We start from the raw sequence: 26,283 nt of genomic DNA, 5'->3' as shown, positions 1-26,283 counted from the left end.
AGGGTTTGAACTGGGGTAATTAGGCCAAGGGGCCAATGGGGTAACATAACTTTCCATAAATCAGCATGTACTTGCAAAGATCTATGGGAGAAGCAAGCTTTTTACCATAACTTTGAAATCTATTCTTCTTCTTGGGGACCAGTCCCACACGGGTTGGAGATTGAGACTCCCATGGGCCTCCACACCAGTGCATCTTCCTTTTCCTCGCAGCCTCCTTCTCCTCCATCCAGACATAGGTTAGGATTGACAAATCCTGTCTTTGCGGGAAGAACAAGGGGTGAGCACCTTGGGTTTTGTGAGAAATGAGCCTCACTCTTTAGAATATTTGAAAGTTTAATAAGGAATAATAAGGGACAAATCAGTAACAGCGCTGGGTGCTTGGCGATGGCCAGAGGCACACTGGTTAACCACAGCAACTCTTCTTGTCTAGTTTTTCCAGTCTATTGTTCAAATACATATTCATAATGGTTATACACATTCAAACATTTCTCTGAACTCGTTTACATGCTCCAGGAATTCTTTAGGTTGGTTTGACCCCCAACTCGCCTTTTTAGAGCACGTGCAGGAATCATGGATTGCTGTTTTGAGGGTTGTGTGTCACTCCCTCATAAGGGCCCCAGTTCTGTGGTTTCAGCAGGTGACAGTTATTGACAGTGCAAGGGTCAGTGGCAGGGCTCCTCATCACATCCCTTCCTTAAATGTTGTCTGACCATGCAGAGGGTTTTAGCTATTTCCACAAGTACTTGAAATAAACATTGGCTATTTCACAGCTATCTCTGAAGTGTTATTTTCAATTATTTACAAAAATAAAAGCATTAATTATTATTTCACAACTACAGCTACTTCTGCAAAAGTTCACATTCTAATGCACAACACATGGCATCCACTTTAATATTTTTCAAAAGACAAAACTATAATGTACGTTTATCACACTGTCCACAAACTAAAATGTGATCCATAAATGATGTTCTGAGGATATGAGCAACACAGGAGCCAGGGCATTGGCCACAAAAAGCTGACAAATTATACTATAGCAAAAGCAGTAAAACGTGATTACAAACTGTACTCTATCGAAATCAGTGTGATTAAGAATAGATTGCAGAAGTCAGTACCTAATAGCAAAAGCCAACACTACCCAGTTATTTATAACAAAGCCAGGGCAGGTTTTTCCCTTGCATGGAGCACTTGGGCCTTCCCCGGGCCCCTTCTGCCCTTGTGCAGAGCCGGTGGCATTTTCCAGCACACCCAGTCTGTAACCCAGAGCCGGGTGCAGCCCAGAAGGCTCCAAGCGCCTCCTTCCAGGCTGACTCTGCAGGGGCCGAGGCTGCTCTGGGCTCTGCCAGGGCTCTGCTGGGGCTCAGCTCTGGGCCAGGCTGGGCCCGCTCTCCCCTCACATTGCTCCAGGTAGCTGAGGCACAGCAGGAGGAGGAAGGGACACAGCAAGGCAGTTGAGGATTAAGAGAGTTTTTATTCAAACAACTGCCATAACAAACAGGCTGTCCTAACTACCATAACCAACAACAGTGCTAACTACCATAACTAACTAGTTGTCCTGACTTCTGTAACTGAAAGCTGTCCTCAAGGGCTTCATCTCCTCCTCTGCTCCCTCAGTTGCTTCACTGTAGTGATCAGAGGGGTCAGGCTGGAGAGAGGCTTGGCTGATGATAAAAATGGGTGCTGCCCAAAGGATAAAAAGGAAAGAAATGAACTGTTACTTTCCAGAGTCAAGTTCCTCACAGGCTCTGTTGCAACAGGACAAAGGGAAATGGTTTGAGACTGAGGACAGGGAAGCAGGCTCAGATTAGATCTAAGGAAGAATTTTTTAACCAGCAGAGTGGGGAAACACTGACAGAAGGTGTCCAGAGATGTGGGAGGTGCCTCCTCCCTGGAAACATCCAAGCTCAGGTCAGGCAGGGCTCTGGGCCCCCTGAGCTGCTTGAAGATGTCCCTGCTCGCTGTGGGGCACCAGGCCCAGATGAGCTCCAAAGGAGCCTGCCAAGCCACAGCAGGCGAGGATTCTGCTTGCTCTGCGTGTGGAATGCAGCCAGACTGGAGACTGTCGGAGGGGGCCCCACAAGAAAACCCCTCCCTGGCGCTGCTGCTTCCCCTGCAGCCCCTGGCCCTCAGCTGCAGCAGCTCCTGGGCAGCCCAGCGCCGCTCCTCGTCCGGCTCCAGGCTGCACTCGAGGCAGTCCCGCAGCAGAGCCGACAGGCGCCGGGGCTCCTGCAGCTGCGGGGTCCCGTTCTGCCGGATCAGAGCGCGAGCCTGCAGGGAAAGCAAACTCAGTGCTCTGCCGGCTCCCTTCACACCCACATGGGCTCACATCCACCCCAGGCCTCAGCACCAGCTCCAGGGGCACTTTCCTCCCTGCCACAGATGCTGCTCAGAGCTCATTTTGCTATGCCAGCAAAAAACCCAAACCCTGGGGCTGCCACAGCCACTGCAACATCCAAATGATCTCGCCTTGAGAGCCAGTTTCATTGGCTGACTCTGTTAGTAGGAACCTCCATCAGAAATAGCCCATTTTGCTTCTCCAAATGTGGACACCAGCTTTACAGGCCATTTTACAGAGTCAGTGTGGTCTGCCTGTGTTATTTCAGAGGATTCTTACATCAAGTGCATCTCTGCAATGCCACTGACACTCAAGTAAATGCATTCCTGATGCCTCATCCCAGAAACTGCCAGGCAAGGACCAGGAGGTTTGTGTTGCTGAAAGCTCAGACTTGGTGACACGGAGAAAGTAGCTTGGACTAGGAAAGAAATACGTTAGACTATGGGGATGTTAAGCAATCATCTTCATTTTTTCAACAAGTTTTCAAGTGAGAAGAATCAGGGGGAAATCCCCTCACAAAACTCTTTTAGAAACTCCTGCAGAAAACTTGTTGGGTTTGGGGGCAAGATGTGGGGTTGGTGTGGGGTTTTCTTCAAGGTAACATTAGACCTGATGCACTTGCTTCACATTTCCAGGTCATCCTCACAGTCAGATGAGCTGCAACAACATAAATCCCAAAGCAAATTGTTGCTGGAGACTGAGGAATAGTCTCCTGTGTGGAGGCTGGAGTCCTCTGGGAATTCCCTTCCCATGTGCAGAAACCTCCAGCTGCTGCTCCCAGTGCAGGGTCCCCCTGTGCTCACAGGCCTCTGCAGCCACTGCAGAATTTGCCTCTTACCATGGCCGCCGTTTCCCTGAAGTAAGGAGGTTCTCCTTCCACCATGCTGATGGTCACAGTGCCAAAGGCCCAGATGTCCCCCTTGGGGCCATAAGGAGATCTGGTCACAACTTCTGGGGCCATCCAGTGAGCAGTGCCCACCATGGAGATGCACTTGTCCTGCTCAGGGCTGAGCTGAGCGCAGAGGCCAAAATCAGCTGAGGACAGAAACACACCCTGTCAAAGGCAGCTGCAATGAGGAAACCAAGCACCAAGATTCCCCACTCTCAGTCTGAGAGTGCAGTAGTGAAGTCATCTGGAAAAGCCCTCAGGGCTGTAGCCAAGGAAAGATGGAACTGGACCCTTCAAGAAACCATGGAGGAAGGGGCGGGGGATGTGAGAGAGAAGAGGGGAAGGAGGCGGGAGAAGGAGTGGGGGAGGTTGGGGCGAGGGGGAGCGATTGACCCGGGGGAAGAGAAAGGGGAGATGAGGAGAGGAGCAGAAACAAGAAAAGTAGTGGGGACCCCCCGGCCTTAATCGAGGTGTCCATGGGGGGCCAGGAAGATGTGGAACCCGCAGCCAGGAGTGTTCCCAACACGTGGGGCTCCGACCCTGGGGGTCACCCGGGATTATCCTGCGTGGATTCTCCCACGGCGGATGGAGATGGAGCGGCGCACGGAGCTCGTCCTGCACCGGGCACTGCGGGATCCGCGGGCAGCGACCCCTCCCCCCGGGCCCAGCCCCCACCCTTTGTCCCCCTCCCTTTGCCCAAATCCGTCCCATCGCCCCCCCCTCCCCAAACCCCTCCCCATCGCCCCCCAATAAACGGCCCCGGGCCCAACTGGGAAGCTTTATTGGGAGCACTGGGAGCAGGCACTGGGCGGGGGCAGAGCGCCAGCGGGGCTGGGGGGACACGGGACCCCCCCAAAATCAGCGGAGCGGGGACGGAGCGGGGGGTCCCGGCCGGGCCCGAGCCCACGGGGAGGGGCTGCGGCCGCCGCCGGCTCAGGAGCTCTGTGGGCAGAGAAAAGGGGGTGACACCGGGCTGGGGGCCCCGGCGGGAGCGCACACGCTCTGCCACGGCGGGGATGCCACCCCCGGCACCCGCCCTGACCTTCTTGCGCAGGGAGAAGCCGAGCCCCAGCGCCAGGAAGACGAAGCCAAAGACGAAGCCCCCGATGCCCGTCAGCATCTTGCTGCGGGCGGCGTCCGGCGGCATCTCTGGGGGGTCCGCAGGGCTCAGCACCCCCAAAACCTCTCAGCGATACCCCCTACCCTCCCAGCGCCCTCCCTGTGGCCCCCAGCCCAGCCAGGGCCCCCTGAAACCTCCCTCCGATCCCTTTTTGTCCTGGCCAGGAGCCACCAAAGCCTCTCCCGTCCCTCTCAGCATCCCACAGCCCCCTCCCAGTTGCCCTCCAGCGCCCCAGGACCCCCAAAGCCTCTCGCAGTCCCTTGGCAGCCCCAGCAGGACTCAGCCAGAGCCCTCCCAGTCTGTGCCCAGCACAACCGAGCTCATGGCGAGCCCCGCTTTGCCATCGCCGATCTCCTTCCAGCCCCTCTGGGCTCACTGCGATCCCTCCCAGTCACAGCCAGCACCCCCAAACTCCCTCCCAGTCACACCCAGCACCCCCAAACTCCCTCCCAGTGCCCAGCAGGACCCCTCCAAGCCCATCCCACCCTCCCCAGCATCCCCCAAACCCCTTCCCGGCCCTTACCCAGCCCCCAGCCTCTCTCCCACTTCCAGCCCGGCTCTCTCCAGCTCCCTCCCAGTGGCTCCCAGCACAGCCCAGCGGCTCTGCCAGCGCCCCCAGGGGCTCCCCCGTACCCCAGTGCCGCCTCAGGGGCTGCTCCAGGCTGACGTGCTCCACCTGGCAGCTGTAGCTGAGCCCGCGCCGGGGCGGCGTTTCCAGCAGCACCAGCAGCTGGTAGGTCCAGTCCCCGTTGGGGACTACGTCGGTGGCCACCACGTGCTCCGAGAGCTCCTGCTGGCCCTGGAACCACCTCACCTGGATGGCAGCAGGGTAGAAATCCATCACGGAGCAGAGCAGGCGGCCGGGGCCGGGCTGGGAGCTCGAGGGGGGCACCAGCGAGATGGACACGCTGGGGGACACTGGGAGAGAGAGAGCGGGGACACACTGGGATCAGCTGGGGGGCACTGGGAGAGAGAGGGGAGCGCTGGGATGGGCTGGAGGGGGACTGGGATAGACTGGAATGGACTGGGAAGGGACTGGGAGCGACTGGGAGTGACGGGGAGTGACAAGAAATGGCCAGGGTAAAGTGGTGGGAGGGACTGGGGATGGGCTCGGATGGACTGGGAATGTGTTCGGAGGGAGTGGGAGGGACTGGGCGGGAGTTGGGTGGCACTGCGAGAGGTGGGAGGGGATGGGGGTGCACTGGGAGAGAGGGTGGACGTCTGAGAGTGAACTGTGAGTGAACTGGGAATAGATTGGGAATTGATTTGGAGTGGCTGGGTGGGACCGGGAATAAACTGGGAGGGACTGAGAATGAACTGGAGACGATTGGGAGGGACTGGTAAGGTACAGGAGGCCCCGGGATGGGCACAAGGAGGGCTGGGGGCTCTGGGGAGATTCCCAGGGAGGTTTTGAGGGGCTCCAGGGTCATTGGCAGGGTAGGGCCCGAGGGGACACGCTCTGCCCCGCGCTCACCTCGGCGCTCCACGGTGATCGGGGTGTAATAGTCGTAGTTGTACCGGCAGTACCAGTCCAGCGCAGTCCGTGCGTACTCCAGTCTAGCCGGGTCGCTGTTCATCTTCCTGGCAAACCTCTCCCCATAGGGGGTGAACCCCACGTGCAGCCCCACGTCGCTGTCGAACATCACGAAGTGCTCCCGGTTGTAGATGTACCTCTCCACGAACCTTACCGTTTCCGTGCCGTTAATGAAGTAACACTCGCACTTAAACATGAGCTGAAACACCCCTGTGTGTGCCGGACACAGCTCAGGGGCCGCCCCCCGCTCCGCACCCCCAGAGCTCCGGGGCCCACCCCGGATCCCCACTCCGCACCCCCTGTGCCCCACGGCCGCCATGGGACCCTCCTGCCCGCGCTGCCGCTTCCTCTTTGCCGCCCTTCCCCCATTTCCCCTTCCACATCCTCTCCCCTCCCACCTCCGGCCGCTCCCAAAATCACTTTTGGGGTCCCATTTCCCCATTTTCCCACAAATCCCTCAATCTCCAGCCTCCCTCCCGCTCAGTTTTGAGGTTCCCCCGTCCCCTTTTCCCCCCTTCCCCACCCTCTCCCACCGCTCCCTCTCCTCCCCCCACCCCTCAGCCCCTCCCGCTCTCCCTTTGGGGGCTCCCCTCCTCCTCCCCCTCCGTTCCGGCCTCCCACCTTCGCCCCCTTTTCCCCCTTCTCCCCCCCTGTCCCAGCGCCTCCCGCCCCCCGCTCACCCGAGACCTCCGCGCCCGCAGCCGGGGGGGCTCCCAGCACCACCAGTGCCACCAGCAGGGCCCCAGCTGCCGCCCCTCGCCCCATGGCCGGGGCCGGGCAGGGAGCAGCAGCCCCAAAGCAGCCGCGCTGCGCTGGGAGCGCCAGTCCGGAGCAGGGCGGGCTCGGCAGCGCCGCGCGCTCTCATTGGCTGCCGCCGCTTCTGGGCAGCGATCGGCCACAGCCTCTACCCGGCAACCGATGAGGCAATCCAACACCCCGAGCTCTCATTGGCTGAGCCGCCTCCTGCTTGCGCTGCCATTGGCTGAGGCCTTTCCGGGACGCTGCAGCCCCGGGCTGGGGGTTTTTTGGGCAGGGGGAACCTTGGGGCGCTGGGAGCTCAGGTGAGCCCAGCAATGCGTGCCCAGGTGCGCGGCATCTCAGGGCTGCCCGTGGCGAGCGGTGACGCTGGCCCGATGCCAGGCACCCCCAGAGCCGCTCTGTCCCTGCCCCCCGCAGCCGCACAGGGACAGAAAATGGAACCGAGGGTTCCTGCGTGGGGACAAGGACCGGGAGAGATCCCGCAGCAAATCCCACACGGGCACAACAGATCCGGCCTGGGCACACGGAGGGAATTTATTACCAACCAAATCACAGCAGCACAAGGAGAAGGGAAAGAAATCTACCAACACCTTCCCCCTGCCCAACACGGATAACCCAGAACAGGGGTCACCAGGGCTCTGCCCAACGGGGGTCACTGGGGATCGTCCAGGGCAGATTCTCCCATGGGGGATGGAGCTGGAGCAGCGCACGAAGCTCTTCCCACACTCGGGACACTCGCAGTACCTCTAACTGGTGTGGAAGTGCTGGTGAGTGACGATCTCTGAATCCCACCTGAAGCTCTTCTGACATTCCCCACACTCCCAGGTCCTCTCCCCAGTGTGGATGTTCAGGTGTTCCTTCAGGGTGGAGCTGGAGCTGAAACCCTTCCCACATTCCAAGCACTTGTGGGGCTTCTCCCTGCCATGAGGCTCCACCAGCTCTGAGCTCTGGCTGCATCTCCGGCCGCCTTCCTGGCTCAGGGAAGCTCTTTCCTCCTCACTCCTCCCTGGGCTGGGTTTGCAGCCCCTCCTTGTGAGGGGTCTCTGGGGCTTTTCCTCCTCCTCCATCTGGCCACAGCTTGGGAATGACAAACCCTGGTTTGGGGGAAACCAAGGTGGGAGCGCCTTGGAGTAGAGGCTCCTCCTGGCAAGGTCCATCTCTGGAACTCAGCAGGAGTCTTGTGTCCATGAAAATCTCCACAAGGTCAAGATTCATCCCGAAAAAGCTCTCCCAGGAGTTCCCTATTGCTGATCTCTCCACTTTTGGGGTTCCAGAAGTTTCCTTTCCTCAGGATCATGGGGGTCCAATGGTTCCAGGGATTCTCCATTGTCCAGCGTCCTGCTTAGGGATGATGCAGAGGCTTTTGGGCGTCCATGGGGGCCCTTCTCCCCTGATGCTCTGCTTTGACATCCCAGGGATGCCAGGGGTCCCTCCTCTCCAGGCTCCCCCCCTTTCCAGTCTGCCGGGGTCCCCCTGCACTGGGATCGCCCCTCTCTGCTCTCCCCACTCTGGGGGTCCCAGGGGTTCCCCTCTTCTGCTCTCCCGGGGTCCCCAGGACCAATGTCTTCCCCTGCCCATACTGGGCAATGGCCACGTGGGCCCCCAAAGATCCCCCAAAGGGCTCAGCTTTGGGCTCCTGCAAGATCCAAACCTACACACACAGAGAAAAAAACCTCCCAGAGACACCAGATGATATTTGGGGGCAATTCCACAATCTGCGAGCTCCAAACACACCCCAATAAAAAACCCTCTCAGGGACCCCCCGATGGATTTGGGACGAGCTCCCCCTCCCCGCTCACCTGCAGGACGAGCTGGGGGCGATGGTCCCTTGGCAGCGGCCACAGGGGGCACTGGAACCTCCTGTTCCTGCTCCTGCTCCTCCTCTTCCTGCTCCTCCTTTTCCTCTCTCTTTCCTCCTCCTCCTCCTCCTTCCTAATCCCACTTCCTCCCCAGTTCTTGCCTCCTGTGTGGCAGCTCTGCTGGGAGCTGTGGCTGCAGCTCTGGGGGCCAGAAGAGCTTTCCTGCCCAGCTGCTCCTCTGAAGGCAGAGCAGTGTCAGCCTGCAGAGCACAGCTGGGACAGACTTGGTCCTTCTCAAGTGGCAAAGGAATGCAAGGAGGGCAGCGGTGTCTGTCAGAGCAGGACACCCTGGCTTGATCTTCATATCTAAAAGTGTGAATGCATCAGCTGCTGGAGACTGAGGCCCCATTAATCTTCATCCCAGCCTCAGACAGGAACATTATTTAGCTGTTTTTCTATCCTGCTTTACTGAGGCCCCATTAATCTTCATCCCAGCCTCAGACAGGAACATTATTTAGCTGTTTTTCTATCCTGCCTTTCATCTTCAAAGGGAACCTCAAGGCCTATTTAGGGAGAGATCCTGCTTGGGCTCAGTTTGGGGTATTAGTCCTACTTCAGTTGTTCACAGAGGAAGAGGGAGAGAAATGAGAAGATGGATGTCCAGAGCAAAGCTCTCTCCTAAATCCTGCAGTTGTGTTTGGGTCTGGTGTCAGTGACAGCCTGTGACAGGGATCACCTGAGCAATGGGTGTGTGTTTGCTTTGTTGTGCAATCCCAAACAAATCAGTTGGATCTGAAATCATGAAATCATCAAACCACCAGTTGGATCTGAAATCCCATAGAATTGCTAAAGGGTTCCTGGCTGTTTTACTCTGTTTTCACAGAACCAGAACTACCTCCTGCTTGCAAAATATGTTTGAATAATAATAAGAATGTTGAGGCCATTAGAGAAGACTGTAGGTGCAGAGAATGTTGTTAGAGCTTTGAGGCTGACAGCTGAGGGACCATTTCTGCAGAGCTTGCAAGGCCAAATGTCTCTGGCCACATGTCCTGTAAGCAGCCCCCAGCTGGCAGAGCAATGGGCTGTGGGAATGGCCCTTGCTGAGCTCTGGTGTCCCATCCCAAGGCAGTTGGGCACAGCCCGGCTCCGTTGCTCCAAAAAGTCTCGCTCAGTGTTTGCTGTGGCCTCTTGCCACAGACTCCTGCAGTTAAAGGCTGCAATATCCCTTCAGGTGGCCATCAAGAAAATGAGTCTCAGAGGGCAGAACAGGGAACGAGCTGTGAATGAGATCCTGCTCATGAAGGACAAGAAGAACCCCAACATTGTCAACTCCTTGGACAGGTGAGTGCTTCAGCTCTTATCCCGTGCCCGGGCCCTGCGTTAACCTTTCCTGGCATCCGGAGTCTGTAGCCTGTTTGGAAAATGCCTGACCCAGCCACATCTTCCCAAAACAACAGCCTGGCAGTTCACTCCCTCCGTGTGCTTTTGTTGCTTTGCTTTGGTTTTTCCTTCAAGTTCCTCCCTGTGTGCTGTGTCTCCCAAGAAGTGCTGGTAAACCATAGCAGAAATTATTTCCCTTGGCTTCTTCTTCCCAGCCCTTTTTCCATTGCTACAGATGCCAGGAAGATCGGGTTCTTGTTTCCAGAAATGCCTCATTTGCCCAGTTTTCACTGGCCTTGCCTGGTTCTGAAGGGACTTTCTGAAAGGTTTCCTGACTGCTTTTGTCCCAAGTGCTGCACGGCCTCCTCCCCTGGATAACCCTGGCAGTTGTGTTGCCTTGTTCTGCAGGGAATGGTGGAACTGATGAGTTCAGAAGCTGAACCCGCTGGGGCCAAGGGTTTTGGTTCCACACTGATCTGGGCTGTTGCTAAACTGCATTTTTCACCTGCTTGCCATCTAAGGCCTCTCCTTTCTCACAGGTGTCTCCTTCTCCTTTAGACTGTGCAGATTCCAAGGACTGTGCAGCCTGGCAGGAATGTCTCTCCATCTGATTCTGTCCTCACAGAAAAGTGACCTGGAAACAAAACTCCACTCCAGGCTTTTCCATGGGGGAATTGAGCTCTGCACTTTCATCTCCATGCCATTGTTTCCTCTTCCAGCTTCCTTGTTGATGGAGATCTCTGGCTGGTGATGGAATACATGGATGGAGGAACTTTGCAGGACGTTGTCAGACAGACATGCGTGGCTGAAGGAGAGATGGCAGCTGTCAGTCAGGAGGTGAGGGATCCTGCTTGTCACTCCATGGCTGGGACACGATGATCCTTCCAAACAGGGCATGAGAACAGGAGTGGCTCCATGCTCAGGGCTTTGTTTCTGTGTTGTTTTTGTGAGCTGGGGAAGAAAGAGCCTCTGCAGTGAACGGCCTGCCAGCATCACTGCACTTCTACTCTGATCTTGTTCTGTCTCCTGCTGTTGTGGTACTCTCTGTCTGGTTTGGATTTGATTTGCTGTTCTCAGCTTTGCCTTGAACCGTTTGCCTGGAGCTTGTGTGCACTGCACTCCTGGCCTGTCATGGCAAAGCTGCTGCTGGCAGAATTGTGAACTGTCCTTTCTTGTGTGATATATTCCAGCCATTGGTTTTTGCCCTCGTGTTTCTTGTTGTTATGTTTGCCCAATTATCCCATCATAAAAAAAACCCGAACAATATTTGAGATAGCAGCAATTTTAATTGAATAGTTTAGAAAATATTATCGACAATATGATTTGATTAAAAATAAGGGATAATTCAGTTCAAATAATAGCACATAAGCAAAAGATAAGTGCGGAGTACGGAGTGCAGGGCTCTTGGACGCTTGCCACCTCACGTACGGCTTGCCAAGTGAAGATTCCCCCCTTATATGTCATGTGTCAATGCCATCTCCTCCCATTTTCAATTCATCACATTTTTACCAGCGCCCTCCTCACCACCTTTACCGTGCATGCTCCACCAATCGGTTTGGTGGTTGCACAAGTCTTTGGGGGTCATTTTGGATGAAGACCTCTCCTCTTCCTCTTTGTCCTTTAATTCACCTTTGGGTTACACATGCGCACCAAGCCAGTATAATGTAAGCCAAAACTAAGATATTACTACATTTTAGCATCAAAGCAATAAATCTCTTATAGCGGGCATTTTCCTGGGACCCGATCAGATTTTCCCTTCTCTCTGTTAATTTTTAGTAACTGTTCTCTCTTGCTTTTTCCTCCTATCCTTGAACATCTGCCAGGAGAGGGGGTGGAGCCCCTCCTCTCCTTTTCTTCTTTGGCATTACAACTTTTATCTGTTTTATAATTTCCAAATATTAATTACTGTATCAATATTGATTACTGTTTCAATTTTATCAGCATGAATCACACCTATTTACCACATTGTTCTCTCTCAGTGTCTGCAGGGCATGGATTTCCTCCATTCCAAGCGGGTGATCCACAGGGATCTGAAGAGCTCCAACATCCTCCTGGGCATGGACGGCTCTGTCAGGCTGGGTGGGTGTTCCTGGCCAGGCAGGGCGCTCCCGGGCTGCGGGTGTGGGGCTGCTTCCCAGGGAGGGCCAGAGCCCCACAAGGGCTGCTGGGGGCACTGCCCGGCCCCTGCTGCCAGCTGAGAGCGGCTGCCCCTGCAGAGAGCTCAGCAGAGGAGCAGGGTGCCCGCAGTGCCTTTGCTCTGCCTATGGCCCTGCCAGAGGGGCAGCAGTGGGAATCTAAAGCTCCAAGGGAATCAGTAAAAGCCACTGCATGAAAGCTGAGGGTTTCTTGAAGGGTCCAGTTCCATCTTTGCTTGGCTACAGCCCTGAGGGCTTTTCCAGCTGACTTCACTACTGCACTCTCAGACTGAGAGTGGGGAGTCTTGGTGCTTGGTTTCCTCATTGCAGCTGCCTTTGACAGGGTTTGTTTCTGTCCTCAGCTGATTTTGGCCTCTGCGCTCAGCTCAGCCCTGAGCAGGACCAGCGCAGCTCCATGGTGGGCACTGCTCACTGGATGGCCCCAGAAGTTGTGACCAGATCTCCTTATGGCCCCAAGGTGGACATTGGACCTTTGGCACTGTGACCATCGAGATGATGGAAGGAGAACCTCCTTAGTTCAGGGAAACGGCGGCCATGGTAAGAGGCAAATTCTGCAGTGGCTGCAGAGGCCTGTGAGCACAGGGGGACCCTGCACTGGGAGCAGCAGCTGGAGGTTTCTGCACATGGGAAGGGAATTCCCAGAGGACTCCAGCCCCAACACAGAAGAATATTCTTCAGTCTCCAGCAACAATTTGCTTTGGGATTTATGTTGTTGCAGCTCATCTGACTGTGAGGATGACCTGGAAATGTGAAGCAAGTGCATCAGGTCTAATGTTACCTTGCAAGAAAACCCCACACCAACCCCAAATCCCAGTCCGAAAAACAAGATTTCTGCAGGAGTTTCTAAAAGACATTTTTCAAGTTGATCTCCACCCTGATTCTTCTCACAGGGAAATTTGTTGAGAACATGAAGTGATTGTTTAACATCCTCATAGTGTAACGTATTTCTTTCCTAGTCCAAGCTACTTTCTCTGTGTCACCAAGCCTGAGCTTTCAGCAACACAAACTGTTGTGGTGTGCTGTGATGTCCCATTTTGGCCTTCCAGGTCACTTTCCCAGGTGTGCCTATACGTCTAATCCCTTCCCCCTTGTCCCCATGCTGAGTGAGTCCTGTCAATCAGGCTAAACGTTCCAGCAAGGCGTCGTGTGGTTGGTCAAGTTCAAAGGATGCCCCTATGCCCAGAGGTCATTGGCCTTTCTGGGTGTCATCTTCCCCTGAGACCCTGCCCCTCTCACCTGGTTGGCGGCTCACCTGTACCTCCCCTCCCCCTGTCCCTGAGCTTAAAAAGGTGATCAGACCATGCGGTCGTTGTTCTGTTGGAGCAGCTCCTCACGTTCAGACCTCTGTAACCATGGAATAAACCTCTGGACATTAAACCCTCCAGCAGAATCCTCTCCTTTTTCTCTTCACCATCGCCTGAAGCTATCCTCCTGAGGTAACGGGGTCCCTTACAAGCCTGGACTTGTTCGGTGCCTAGCTGCAACCACCAGCAAGCCGAGGTATCTCTGCGGTGATACACCGCAGTTGCTGCCTTTGGCCCAGCAGTGAGGGTCAGACTGGCCCAGGCACAATCTAACTGGTAATATTGGGAGCCTTTTTTTTTTCCAATAACAAACCTCCTATTTCTTGCCTGGCAGTTTCTGGGATGGGGCATCAGGAATGCATTTACTTGAGTGTCAGTGGCACTGCAGAGATGCACTTGATGTAAGAATCCTCTGAAATAACACAGGCAGACCACACTGACTCTGGAAAATGGCCTGTAAAGCTGGTGTCCACATTTGGAGAAGCAAAATGTGCTCTTTCTGATGGAGGTTCCTACTAACAGAGTCAGCCAATGAAACTGGCTCTCAAGGCGAGATCATTTGGATGTTGCAGTGGTTGTGGCAGCCCCAGGGTTTGGGTGTTTTGGCTGGCATAGCAAAATGAGCTCTGAGCAGCATCTGAGGCAGGGAGGAAAGTGCCCCTGGAGCTGGGGGTGAGGCCCCGGGGTGGATGTGAGCCCGTGTGGGTGTGAAGGGAGCCAGCAGAGCGCTGAGTTTGCTTTCCCTGCAGGCTCGCGCTTTGATCCGGCAGAACGGGACCCCGCAGCTGCAGGAGCCCTGGCGCCTGTCGGCTCTGCTGCGGGACTGCCTCGAGTGCAGCCTGGAGCCGGACGATGAGCAGCGCTGGGCTGCCCAGGAGCTGCTGCAGCTGAGGGCCAGGGGCTGCAGGGGAAGCAGCAGCGCCAGGGAGGGGTTTTCTTGTGGGGCCCCCTCCGACAGTCTCCAGTCTGGCTGCGTTCCACACGCAGAGCAAGCAGAATCCTCGCCTGCGTGTGGCTTGGCAGGCTCCTTTGGAGCTCATCTGGGCCTGGTGTCCCACAGCGAGCAGGGACATCTTCGAGCAGCTCAGGGGGCCCAGAGCCCTGCCTGACCTGAGCTTGGATGTTTCCAGGGAGGAGGCACCTCCCACATCTCTGGGCCTTCTGTCAGTGTTTCCCCACTCTGCTGGTGAAAAAATTCTTCCTTAGATCTAATCTGAGCCTGCTTCCCTCTCCTGAGTTTCAAACTATTTCCCTTTGTCCTGTTGCAACAGACCCTGTGAGGAACTTGACTCTGGAAAGTAACAGTTCATTTCTTTCCTTTGTATCCTTTGGGCAGCACCCATTTTTATCATCAGCCAAGCCTCTCTCCAGCCTGACCCCTCTGATCACTGCAGCAAAGCAACTGAGGAAGCAGCGGAGGAGATGAAGCCCTTGAGGACAGCTTTCAGTTACAGTAGTCAGGACAACTAGTTAGTTATGGTAGTTAGCAGTGGTAGTTAGTTATGGTAGTTAGCACTGGTAGTTAGTTATGGTAGTTAGGACAGCCTGTTTGTTATGGCAGTTGTTTGAATAAAAACTCTCTTAACCCTCGACTGCCTTGCCGTGTCCCTTCCTCCTCCCGCTGTGCCTCAGCTGCCCGGAGCAATGTGAGGGGAGAGCGGGCCCAGCCTGGCCCAGAGCTGAGCCCCAGCAGAGCCCTGGCAGAGCCCAGAGCAGCCTCGGCCCCTGCAGAGTCAGCCTGGAAGGAGGCGCTTGGAGCCTTCTCGGCTGCACCCGGCTCTTGGTTACAAACTGGGTGTGCTGGAAAATGCCACCGGCTCTGCACAAGGGCAGAAGGGGCCCGGGGAAGGCCCAAGTGCTCCATGCAAGGGAAAAACCTGCCCTGGGTCTTATAAATAACTGGGTAGTGTTGGCTTTTGCTATTATGTATTGACTTCTGCAATCTATTCTTAATCACACTGATTTTGATAGAGTGCAGTTTGTAATCACTTTTAACTGCTTTTGCTATAGTATAATTTGCCAGCTTTTTGTGGCCAATGCCCTGCCCCTGTGTAGCTCATATCCTCAGAACATCATTTATGGATGATATTTTAGTTTGTGGAGAGTGTGAAAAACGTACATTATAGTTTTGGCTTTTGAAAAATATTACAGTGGATGCCATGTGTTGTGCATTAGAATGTGAACTTTTGCAGAAGTAGCTGTAGTTGTGAAATAATAATCAATGCTTTTATTTTTGTAAATAACTGACAATTACACTTCAGAAATATTTGTGAAATAGCTAATGTTCATTTCAAGTACTTGTGGAAATAGCTAAAACCATCTGCATGGTCAGATAACATTTAAGGAAGGGATGTCATGAGGAGCCCTGCCACTGACCCTTGCACTGTCAATAACTGTCACCTGCTGAAACCACAGAACAGGGGCCCTTGTGAGGGAGTGACACACAACCCTCAAAACAGCAATCCACGATTCCTGCACGTACTCTAAAAAGACAGGTTGGGGGTCAAACAAACCTAAAGAATTCCTGGAACATGTAAATGACTTCAAAGAAATGTTTGAATATGTATTATCATTATGAATATGAATTTGAACAATACAATGGGAAAACGAGACAAGAAGAGTTGCTGTGGTTAACCGGTGTGCCTCTGGCCATCGCCAAGCACCCAGTGCTGTTACTGATTTGCCCCTTATTATTCCTTATTAAACTTTCAAAAATTCTAAAGAGTGAGGCTCATTTCTCACAAAACCCAAGGTGCTCACCCCTTGTTCTTCCCCCAAAGCCAGGATTTGTCAAGCCTAAACTTTGTCTGGATGGAGGAGAAGGAGGCTGCGAGGAAAAGGAAGATGCACTGGTGTGGAGGCCCATGGGAGTCTCAGTCTCCCACTCGTGGGGGACTGGTCCCCAAGAAGAAGAATAGATTTCAAGGTTATGGTGAGAAGCTTGCTTCTCCCATAGAACTTTGCAGGCACATGCTGATTTATGGAAAGTTATGTTACCCCATTGGCCTGTTGGCCTAAATACCCTAGTTCACCCCCTATTACCCATCCCTGGTTAGTCCCTAGAATGTTCTCCCTCTCTGTCCCTCCATTGGCCCTAATTTACTGCATTCCTCTGCCCCTGTTTCCCTATTAGCTGACCCGACCCTTAACCCCTCCTTTGCCCCATTTTCCCCCACATCCATTGGACCCTGACCCTCAGCTCCACCCTCACTCCCCCATATAAAAACCCCTTGTGCCCTCAGCTTGCACCCTGTCTTTGTCCCTGGGCCCTGTTCAGCTCTGTCCCCTGTTCCTGTGCCAATAAACCCAGTTTGCTGAGATCATACCCAGACCCATCCTGCCGACTTTGTCAGCTTTATAAAGCAGCTGAGAGCTTCGGGCTCCGGAGTGCCGGACGCTCCAAGGGCCGCGGCAGCACCAGGACGCTCCAGGCTGGGACAGCCAGGCGGGGCAGGAGGAATCACTGCCCCTTTTCCCTCTCTGCTGCTCCATCTCCCACCCAGCATCACTGCAGGACAGCCTCACTGCCAACGCCATCCTGCCAGGGCTGGACTGGGGGGATCTCCTTCCCCTTCCCTCTGGCATGGAGGCAAATCCCATCTTCTCCTTGACCACCCTCCTTCTTATCCTCATTCTGTCCTTCATCCATCCATGTTCCTTTTCCATCTCCTTCCTCCCTTGTTCCTTCTTGTTCCTTCCTCTCCTCCTGCCTTTTCCTTTTCCTTTCTCCCAGTCTCTTCCTCTCCTTGTCCTTCCTCCCCCAAATCCTAAGTTGCGGACAGACACCAGGGAGAACAAATCCCTGCCACAGAACCTCGTGGAAGAGGCCATTTGGAGCGGCTCCACGGCTCAGGAATCCAACGGCGAGGAAAAGCCCCAGATATCCCTCATGAGGAGGGGCTGCAAACGCAGCCTGGGGAGCTGTGAGGAGGCAAAACCCTCCCTGTGCTGGGAAGGGTTTGGGGAATGTGAGAAGAGCTTCAGGCAGAGCTCAGCCTATTCCTGGTGCCTCCAAAAACGGCGCTGCCAGATGCAGAGATCCATGGGGACACAGAGATCACCCATCAGATCCACGGGGATGCACAGATCCCCCCGCAGATCCATTTGGATGCAGAGATCCCCCTGCAGCCCCCAGAGCAGCCACGCTGGTCACGGCGATGCCTGACAGGAGGCTGTGACCCCGCGGCCAGAGGGGCCCGCTGGAGCAGCCTGTCCTGGCAGGACTGACCCCGGGGCACAGTGACCCACGCTGCAGCACTTAGAGGGGGCTGTGCCCCGTGGGATGGACTCAGCTCGGAGAAGTTCCTGGAGAAGTCTCCGGTGGGAGAGAGCCCAGGGTGCAGCAGGGGAACGTCTCCTGTCCCTGAGCAGAGGGAGAAGCCTCGGGGCATGAACTGAGCCCAGCCCCATTCTCTGTCTGCAGCACTGACGCGGTAGGAGGTGCAGCTGGAAGGAGGGAGGCGTGGGAGAAAGCTTCATTTAAGGCTCTTCACTTACTTCCCATTATCCTGCTCTGAGTTTTAGGAGTTTTCTGTCAGAAATCTTTCCCCTCCCCCACTCATCCACAGGGCTTTGGGGCGGTTTTCTCTTTTTGAGGGAAATCAAAGCGATACAATGATGCTCTCCTAATTAGGGGTAGGAGAAGTGAGGCTCCAGGGCTTCCCGCTGAGCCGGAGCCACCGGAGCCGCAGTGCCGGGAAAGCCGTGGCGGGAGCTGCGGAGAAGTTTGTTTGTGTTTTCAGCTCAATCCCCCTCGGGCCCGGGCCCACTCCAGGGCTGTTCCTCAGCTCCGGCTCTGCCCTCACGCAGCCCGGGGGGCCCTGAGAGCGCGGGGCGGGGCTGTGCCGTGGGCAGAGCCCGCCCCTGGCTGGGATTGGGCGGTAGTGCCGTCAGTCGTGGTTTTGGCGCGCTGATTGGTGGGAGAGGGGCGGAGCAGGGCTCCGGTGGCGGGCTGAGGGTGGCCGTGGCTGGATAGCTGCGCCATTGTCGGAGCGTGTGTGCGGTGCCGTGAGCGGCGGCAGCGGCCGGAGCGCGGTGAGGCGGCGGCGGAGCTCGGAGGCGGCCGCAGCGCAGGTGGGAGCCGCGCTGGGTTGTGCGGGGCCTCGGGGCCGGCTGTGGGCCTCGGGGGCGGCAGGGGGCTCGGGCGGGTTCGTTGTGCCGTGTCCGGCGCGTTTCGCCGCTGGCGTGAGGGCGCTGCGGGAGCGGCTGCCCGCGGTCTCCTTGCGGCCGCTGCCTCGGCAGGAGCCGCTGCCGGAGCAGCGCTGGCTCGGCCCGGTTGCTGTGGCTGGGACAGAGGGGGCTGCCCCGTGCCCGGGGCTGTGCAGGGAAATTGCCGTGGCCGGAGGTTTCTGTGCGCAGAGGAGACAGAGGAGTCCTGTAAAAGTGACTTTATTGCTGAGCAGAGGGAGAGGCCGAGGGGCATTTGCCGTGCGCTCTATGCCATTGTTGTAGTTCTCAGCCTCTTTTTTATCCTCATTTTCCCGGCCCATCTCCCTCTCCCTTTGCCCACTGGCTGAGGTACTTGGAAGGTTCAGACGTCCCGGTCCGCCAACTGCATGTCCGTGTTAATTTGCACCCCCACTTTTGTATAACAGCCGATATTCACGGCTCTCTTAAGTCCTTGTTCTTCTGGAAGTTCAGGAATTTAGCGGGACTTTCTGTGAGCAGCAATCCATGTTAATTAGTAACATTTATTGTAGCTGATGGTTTCGCCCGTCGCTTCCTGATCTACAAATCCCTGACCCCTCGCTCAGCTGCTGAATGAGCTGCACTCTCAAGGTGTGGAGCATGGTAAAAAGATAAGAGTTGCTGTTGCACATCAGAGGAGAACCAGCATTCGTTTAACCCATGGTCTGCCAGGGAACCACAAAACCGTGTCCCATTCCCATCCTTTCCACGTTTGGGCTGGAACATGAGGTGCTTTCTTACTTCCTTTGTTATCTATTTCACCACTTTTTCTTTGTCATCTCTTTGCCAACAGCAGTTTGAGTCATTTAATTTTCCAAAAACTCCCTTTTTTTTTCTGCTGAAACGTAATATGATCCCATCCCATGGTTAAGTGTTGTGTTCCTCATTTCAGTGGATTGGTCGGCAGGAAGGTCAGGAGCTGGAGCTGTATGGTTGGTTATTCCGAGGACAGCTTGTAATCTAATGATGCCATTGAAATGAGAAATGGGTTCTGTGGCTCCTGATATGAATTGGTTCGGGTTCCCCGGGGCTGATCCATGGTGTTGTAGGATTTGTTCTGCCAGCCGTTCATCTTTTCCCCATTTTGGGCGCTCTCTTCAGCAAAGACTTCATCAATTTACCACTTTTATCTAATTGAATCATGAAATACTAGATTCCCAACTGATTTCCCTGAACTTGTGGCAGCAAGAATTTCTCGGTGCTCTAATCCACCCTATATAACACAGACAGTGACAGCACATGTTGGAGTGGGCAGAGGGATGATTTCCCCACTTATTTATAGTGAAGTTTCCCAACATTCTCCATTTGCTGTTTCCCTTTGCAGCTTCACCCGTTTGTGTTGCATGGTCAGATATCCTCCCCCTGGGCTCTGCCTTGAGCTGTGCGAATTCCATCAGTGCAAGCAGGCAGAGCTTGGGGTGAGGGGCAGAGGGAATCAGCCCAATTCCTGCCCCGGGCAAGAGACCCAGGTGCATTGTCCACACTTTGCCCAGCAGTGTTCATTTGCATTTCTAAAGCTCCTCTGGAGGCTGCCTGGAATGGAGCTTCTCTTCCAGGGCAGCCATCTGGTGAGTCACATGTGGCCCCCCAAGAATCTGCTGTGTTTTAAAAAAAAGTATTAACTATTTACAAGTTCAAAGTATTACGGTTAAAGCTCTTCAGTTCTACAAATGCCCCATAAAGGAGAACTTGGAAAAACCCAGACCAAAAATTGATTCTCACACTTCTGCCCAAAACCCACCTGACAATATAAAGTGTGAATTATTATAAAAAATTATTATAATGTTGTTATCTTATCACAGAAACTGCAGGGAAAACAAAAACTCTCCAAGAATCTCTTTAGTGTTAGAGAGTCAAGGCATTCCTTGGTTCTGGCCAGGATGTGCAACAGAAATAATTTCTTTCACAAATAGCCCGGCTGTGCAGAGAAAATCATTCCATGCCATGTGAGTTTTACTAGATTTTCCTAAACTTTATGTCGTCTGAAGCCATCTAAATCCACTGCTTCAATGTTCATTGTTTCCAAGTTGTGTAAGTTGTTAGTATTTGGTTTCCTGTTGGACCTGGATTTCTTCCCCTCTGATGTGAATTCGGTCTCCACACTCCTGGATTTCCTTCTCAGCCTTTTCCAGCCCAGGTGTCTCCAGCTCTGCCGGGGGCAGTGTCTGGGGTAGCTGTTGGTTGCTGTTTGCTGCTGGGCAATGTTGATGTTTTGTTGCTGGTCGTTATCTCTGTGGGTGTCTTTTGAGCTGTTCCCAGTCTGTTCAGATGTTAAACTCATCTCCATTGAGTAGTGTAACATCCCTTAAATAAAACCTTTAAAATTCCTTTTCCAGTGGAAAACCTTTGAGTAGAGAAACCTTTCTGAGCAGAGAAATAATATTTGAAAGAATTGAAATCGGTACATTTTGCAGCAGTGCAGTGGCAGGCAGCCCAGAGTGTGGGTGTCAGTGAGCCCCAGAGTGGAATTGTGCCGTGGTGTTCCCCAGCAGCTGTGGCAGTGCAGGCCCAGCCAGCGCTGAAGCTGCAGCAGTGGCAGCAAGGCTTGGCCCCAGTGGCTGGAGATGGCAGAGGAGGGTGGCCGGGATTGCAGAGGATTCCAGCCGAGGATCTGTGGGCAGGCGCAGGGGCTTGGCCCGCTGTGGAGCCCTGGCTGCTGCTGCGTTGCCTTCAGGGCAGGCTCAGGGGCGGCCTCCCATCCTCCTGCTGCGGGCGGGAAGTGCAAATCTCCGGGGCTTCAGAGCCCTTGAGGCCAGGCTGAGGGGTCCCCCCGTGTTGAGCTGTGCTGGCGGCTGTTTCTGGCCTCAGGGACACTTGGCATGGGCCCCTTGGCCCACCAGTGGTGCTGCTTTGCACTCCATAGGCAGGAGCCGATATCCTGGCTGGGTGTTGGCAACAGCAAAGTGCCAGGGCAGGCTGTGTGCCAGCCCAGCTTCCTGTGGGAGAATGTGCCTTGATATCTGCTCCAGTGGTTGCTGAAGCAGTGAGAATTGCTTTTGCCCCCTGTTAGGTGCCATGGTGTCAGCAGAAGATATTGAAGCCTTCCTGCTCAGGGCATTTCAGTGCCAGGCTCTCACAAGCACCCACAGCTGTGTGGTTTGAGCTGAGCATGGGGCGGTGACGTGCGCTGTGTCTGATTCCCCTTCCTTAATAACAGCCTGTCTTGTAGCTCTTTTCCCTTCTGCTGCCTTTGCAGAGCCATCCACAAACACATTTTCTCCCTCTGGCCAGGGAATGTCCCATCATCACTCTGTTCCAGCCTGGGTCTGGAGCTCTGTCCCTTGAGTGCAGTCCTGGGTTCCTTGCCAGCCCCTCTCCAGGCTGTTCACACAGGAGGCTGGGTTAAAGCCTTTCCCTGTCCTTAGTTCTAAATCCTCCTGTGCCATTAAACAAGTTTCATACTCTAATAACTGAGCCCTGCTCATCTATTTAGAGGCTGTTTAGGTTGTCAAACCTTTACCTTGATGCCAGACTTGAACTGTAGGAGATCCTCCTGTTGTCATCACTTTTCAGGCGAGGCCACTCTCTGGCCACTGGGTTAAACATTTTAGCACAAGAATTCCTTTGACTAGATCCTGTTTAAAATCCACCTGTAATTCAAATTCTTTTTCCTTTTTGGAAGGCCCAGGAAAACTGCCTCATTTAATCTTCATTTTAACACTTGAAAATTCTGTGGTTCCTCCTGCTGTCCATCTATCCAGTTTGTTGACTGGCTGGATAGGAGTGTTGTAGGGAGACATCCTTGGCTCCAAAAGCCCTGCCTTTAACAGGGACTCAATCCCAGGCTGTGAGCCGTTTCTTCTCTCTCTTGGAACAAGGTATTGCTTGTCCTAGTTGCTTTAAAGTAATTTGTAGTGGCTCCATATCTAATTTTCCCTCTTTCCCTGTCTCTGCCCGCACTTCTGGGTTCACTTCAGCATGGGTCTTTTCCATCTTGTCACACAAAGGTAGAACAGAACTGGCCTCTGCAACCACTTTTACAGTATTAAAATCCAGCTCTCAAATTCCTTCCTATTTAATTACAATCACAGGAGGAAGAAAAAGAAATTCATTTCTTTCACACCTATCCCTCCCAGCTTCTAATACTGGTTGAACAAATCATAGCTGCTCATCTTTCCCACTCATTCCCTTAAAAAATAAAACATTCCTTTACTATTTTCCCCCTTCGGTCTAAGATTCAGAGTGGATTGAGAGGCCCCTGTGTCCATCAGAAAATGCCTCCTCTCAATGCAGACCCACCCTGAATGTTCTCAAGGGCTGCAGTATGGAGGGTCCCTGGTGTGATGGGAGCTGTGACAGCCCTGCCAATGCATGTCCATCAAGGGGTGGACTTGCTGGTCCCGAGGGTGCTGCAGTCTGTGCTTGCAGTGTCCTTGTGCCCTGCAGCTGGAGCCCTGGTTCCTTGCCAGGGGCTGTTTGGGTGGGCTCTCCCCTGCCGAGGAGGGCAATGCCTCTGCCAGGTGCTTGTGGCCGAGCCGTGCCCTGGGTGCTGGAGCCCCCTTGGGCCCTAGGGTTGATCCCTCAGGAGCTGTAGGAACTGTGCCCTGGCCTTTGCCTTCAGCTTGGCCTTTTGCTGCTCCCTTCTTGCATTCACCTGCTGTGCCTTTGTGCCCAAGTGCCGCAGGGCCTTCTTGTGCCCCTCCTGCAGCCCCCTCAGTGCCTGTGGGTGCTTGTCTTGCTTTACAAGAGAGGTGTCTGCTCGGGAAGGCAGAAAAAGCCTCTCTTGGAATGGAGAATGCAAACCCCCTCCCTCTTAATTTTTAGACCAGTGAAATCATGTTGCTCTCAGGCAAAGATATGGGAATAGGAATACCAGTTCTTTACGAGTGTGTATAATAAAGCAAACAAACACCAACAGCTGCGGCACTGACAGCAAACAGAGCCCGGACCCAGTCCCGGCCTTTGGGCTGCGGCGCTTTGCCCTTGGGTGCAGTTCCGGGCACGGCCGGCAGGGGCGCTGGTGGCTCCCGCGGGGCGGGGCAGCGCATCCCTCCCATGGGAACCTCTCTGAACGGAAATAGAGCAAGCCCTTCATCTAACTCCTTCACTTTTTTACCTTATATAGCCTTTCTCCCGTGTTTTGATAAAGAATTTGGAGAGGGCTGCCTTTTAACTGAGCTCCTAGTGTTTTGATAAGGTGCTTCATGTAGAGAGAGAGAGTTTCCCTGAACAGCCGGAGCTGTGGTTACCGAGAGGACGTAACTCAGAGCAGGACGGGGTCAGGGGAGGATATCCCGCTGAGGCTCGGTCGGAGTATGGGCAGGGTCTGCTGCTGGAATCGCCAGAGGGGGATCTTCCCGTGGAGCCCGAGTCGGAGCGTGGGTAGCCCCCGCATGGCTGATGGCGGCTGATCCGGCAGCTGCCGGCAGAGCAAAGGCAGGTGGGAGAGCCCGGCAGCAGCGGCGGTGCCCAGCGCAGGTGGCACGGGCAGGGCAGCCGGGGATGGGATGGCTGGGACCCTCCCTGGGTGCAGTGGGCGCGGTGACCTCGGAGCAGGCAGCAGGACAGAGCAACCCCCATCTTCCCCAGCATGGCCGGCAGAGCGGCCGCGGGCCAGGCAGTGGGAGCAGGGCACACAAATTGAGCGACAGCGCTGGGGCAGGGGGAGCTGCCCTGGGCAGTGAGGCCGCACCTGGGATGGAAACCGGGGCAGGCGGAGCTGAGGCGGGCAGCGAGCCAGGACCCGGGACAGGCGCCTCGGCTGCGAACGGAGGGGGCAAAACCTGCAGAGGATCCCACTCTCTTTCTGATTTTTCCTCTTTTCCCCCTCCCTTTTATTTCCCCTTTTCCTTGTCTTGTTTTTCTCAGGTGTTTCTGATACTTTAAATATTTTTATTCTTCTAAAATCTCCTCTCTGACATATGGCATATTCTCTTTCTTCTAGATTCAATGGGTTTTTTTAACGAATAAATCCAGAGCCTAACAAATCTCAACTTTTGCTTGGATACTTTTAAATGGTCTGCGCATTAACTCACAACCTCCTAATGTTGTTTTTCTCATTATGTTTTTATTTATCATTTGGCAAATTATGCATCTTTCAGTTACTTGCTTTGCTACTCCAAAAATCCCAGTGTGCCCATAGTTCCTTAAAAAATGATCACACAAAGCTTGAGTACCCCAGTGGGTTTTCTGATGCATGTCTTCTAATATTTTCCTAGTAAGCACATTTTATTAAGTAATTGTCTTCCATCAAGAAGTTTCCAGTTCCCTGATTTATCTTGTTTACTTCGTATCTTGTTTAATTCTTTTTTCTTGGCTTCCCTAAACTTTAGAATTTCCAGTTTTTCCTCGTTTGGAGTTAATATTAACATAACTCTTTCAGCTCCATTTTCTGCTGCATCCTTAGCTTTGTACTCTGCCCCCAGTTTGCCCAGTTTGCCTCTCCTTTGGCCTGGGCCGGGTTCCCCCCGCCCGCAGCCGCTGGGAGCAGCCGAGCGCCCCGCGCTGCCCATCCCGACCTGTCCTGGCTCCATCCCCGCTCCTGCCGTGGCTGCGAGGGCCGCGGGAACGGGGCACCGAGGGTGTGGCTGCTGCTGGGGGAGGAGGAGGAGGGAGGGAAGGGCAGGGATGAAGGGGGAGGAGGAGGTGGGGTTAGAGGGGAGGAGCAGGGGGAGGAGGGATGGAAGAGGAGGGATGGCGGCAGAGGGAGAGCAGCAATGGAAGGAGGAGAAGGATGTGGGGTTAGGGAGGAGGAACAGGAGAAGGGATGGAAGAGCAGGGGTGGTAGAGGCAAAGGAGGTGGAGATAAGACAGAGGAGGAGGGGGGAAGGAAGGGGAGGAGTGGGAGGAAGAGGAAGAAGAGGGACAAAGGTGGATCAAGGCTGAGCTGAGGGAACCACACAGTCGATCCCTGCCTGAATTCGCAGCCCCCACCTGTGGGATCATCGTCCCCCAATCGCGCTGGTGAGCGGGGAGGGGGAGCTCGGCCCAGATATCCCGGGGTGTCCCTGGGTTGGGTTTTTGGGGGGATGTTTGGAGAATGAAGCAGTCCAAGGCTGAGCGGAAAAGTCTCCTCGGGGGTACATTGGGGGGTGGCGGTGGCGGCTGCCAGCAGAGGCAGCCTGGAGGAGCAGAGCCCTGTGTCCCCCAGGAGCCCAAAGGGAGGAGCCCAGAGAGGGGGGAGCGGCGCCATTGGCGGGAGCCTCAAGAGCCTGGAGAGGGGCAGGGGGGACTCCTTGGAGCCGCTGCAGCCCCGAGCAGAGAATGAGGGGAGAAGGGAGCCCGGGAGCCCAAACAGCCCCAGCATCCCGAAATGGGGAGAGCGGAGCAGGGGGAGCTTTTGGCATTGCTGGGACCGCCAGCAGCCTGGGCAGGGCGGGCACCGAGGAGAAGGGGGACCCCCAATCCAAGCATGACCCCCAGCAGCTGGGACAGGGGGGAACCCCAGAACAGCAAAGGGGAGGGACCAGGGACGGGGAACTCCTGGGAGGCTTTTTCAGGGCTGAATCTTGGTGTTTGGGAGGTTTTTCTGGAGCCCAGGTGGCCAGTGATTGTAGAGATGGACTTGGGCAGAGGGACCTTCAAACTCAATGTGTGTTGGGGAAGATGAAAGAGGAAAACCTTATAAATACGATTGTCTTGCAAAAGATGTTGAAAATATAGAAAGTATAAGGAAGATTGAAATGAAAGCAAGCTTTACGATACCTCAGTTAGTGAACAACTGGAAAGCAATGGTGTGGCCCAACTGAAGGTAATCCCCTTTTGATGAAACAATTCCCTCTGCTTTCAGACAGATCCAGACCCTACTAGCTCAGTAGAAGGAGTCCAAAGAGGAGTTTTTAGGGTGTAAAATGTAACACAGTATGGTGATAAAATGATTCTTA

The 26,283-nt window shown here is 54.5% G+C and overlaps 2 protein-coding genes and 1 pseudogene across 3 annotated transcripts in view; 2 read left to right on the top strand and 1 right to left on the bottom strand.

Moving 5' to 3' along the window:
• Positions 1 to 26,283, top strand: part of LOC131093389 (zinc finger protein 883-like) — a 115,033-nt pseudogene that overhangs the window by 46,649 nt on the left and 42,101 nt on the right.
• LOC131093432 (class II histocompatibility antigen, B-L beta chain-like) overlaps positions 4,083 to 26,283 on the bottom strand; it is a 30,391-nt gene continuing 8,190 nt past the window's right edge. Inside the window, exons 1-5 of one of the 2 annotated variants that reach the window (XM_058040600.1) lie at positions 6,556 to 6,700; positions 5,816 to 6,085; positions 4,975 to 5,259; positions 4,264 to 4,370; positions 4,083 to 4,163 (exon numbers count right to left, since the gene is read on the bottom strand). In XM_058040600.1, coding sequence (XP_057896583.1) covers positions 4,155 to 4,163; positions 4,264 to 4,370; positions 4,975 to 5,259; positions 5,816 to 6,085; positions 6,556 to 6,640 — 756 coding nt within the window. In that variant the 5' untranslated portion in view covers positions 6,641 to 6,700 and the 3' untranslated portion in view covers positions 4,083 to 4,154. Of the gene's footprint in view, positions 4,164 to 4,263; positions 4,371 to 4,974; positions 5,260 to 5,815; positions 6,086 to 6,555; positions 6,701 to 26,283 lie in introns of those variants that run through there. The other variant, XM_058040598.1, reaches the window with a different exon arrangement.
• On the top strand, positions 7,325 to 14,729 carry LOC131093328 (serine/threonine-protein kinase PAK 3-like). Its single transcript, XM_058040488.1, is given in 8 exon segments — positions 7,325 to 7,374; positions 9,631 to 9,774; positions 10,533 to 10,650; positions 11,793 to 11,892; positions 12,311 to 12,430; positions 12,433 to 12,484; positions 14,007 to 14,166; positions 14,610 to 14,729. Coding segments are annotated over 8 exon segments (834 nt in total). The 3' UTR covers positions 14,700 to 14,729.

This window comes from Melospiza georgiana, chromosome 25 (genome assembly GCF_028018845.1).
Source record: "Melospiza georgiana isolate bMelGeo1 chromosome 25, bMelGeo1.pri, whole genome shotgun sequence".
Classification (NCBI taxonomy): domain Eukaryota; kingdom Metazoa; phylum Chordata; class Aves; order Passeriformes; family Passerellidae; genus Melospiza; species Melospiza georgiana.
This window is presented reverse-complemented; position numbering and strand designations above follow the sequence as displayed.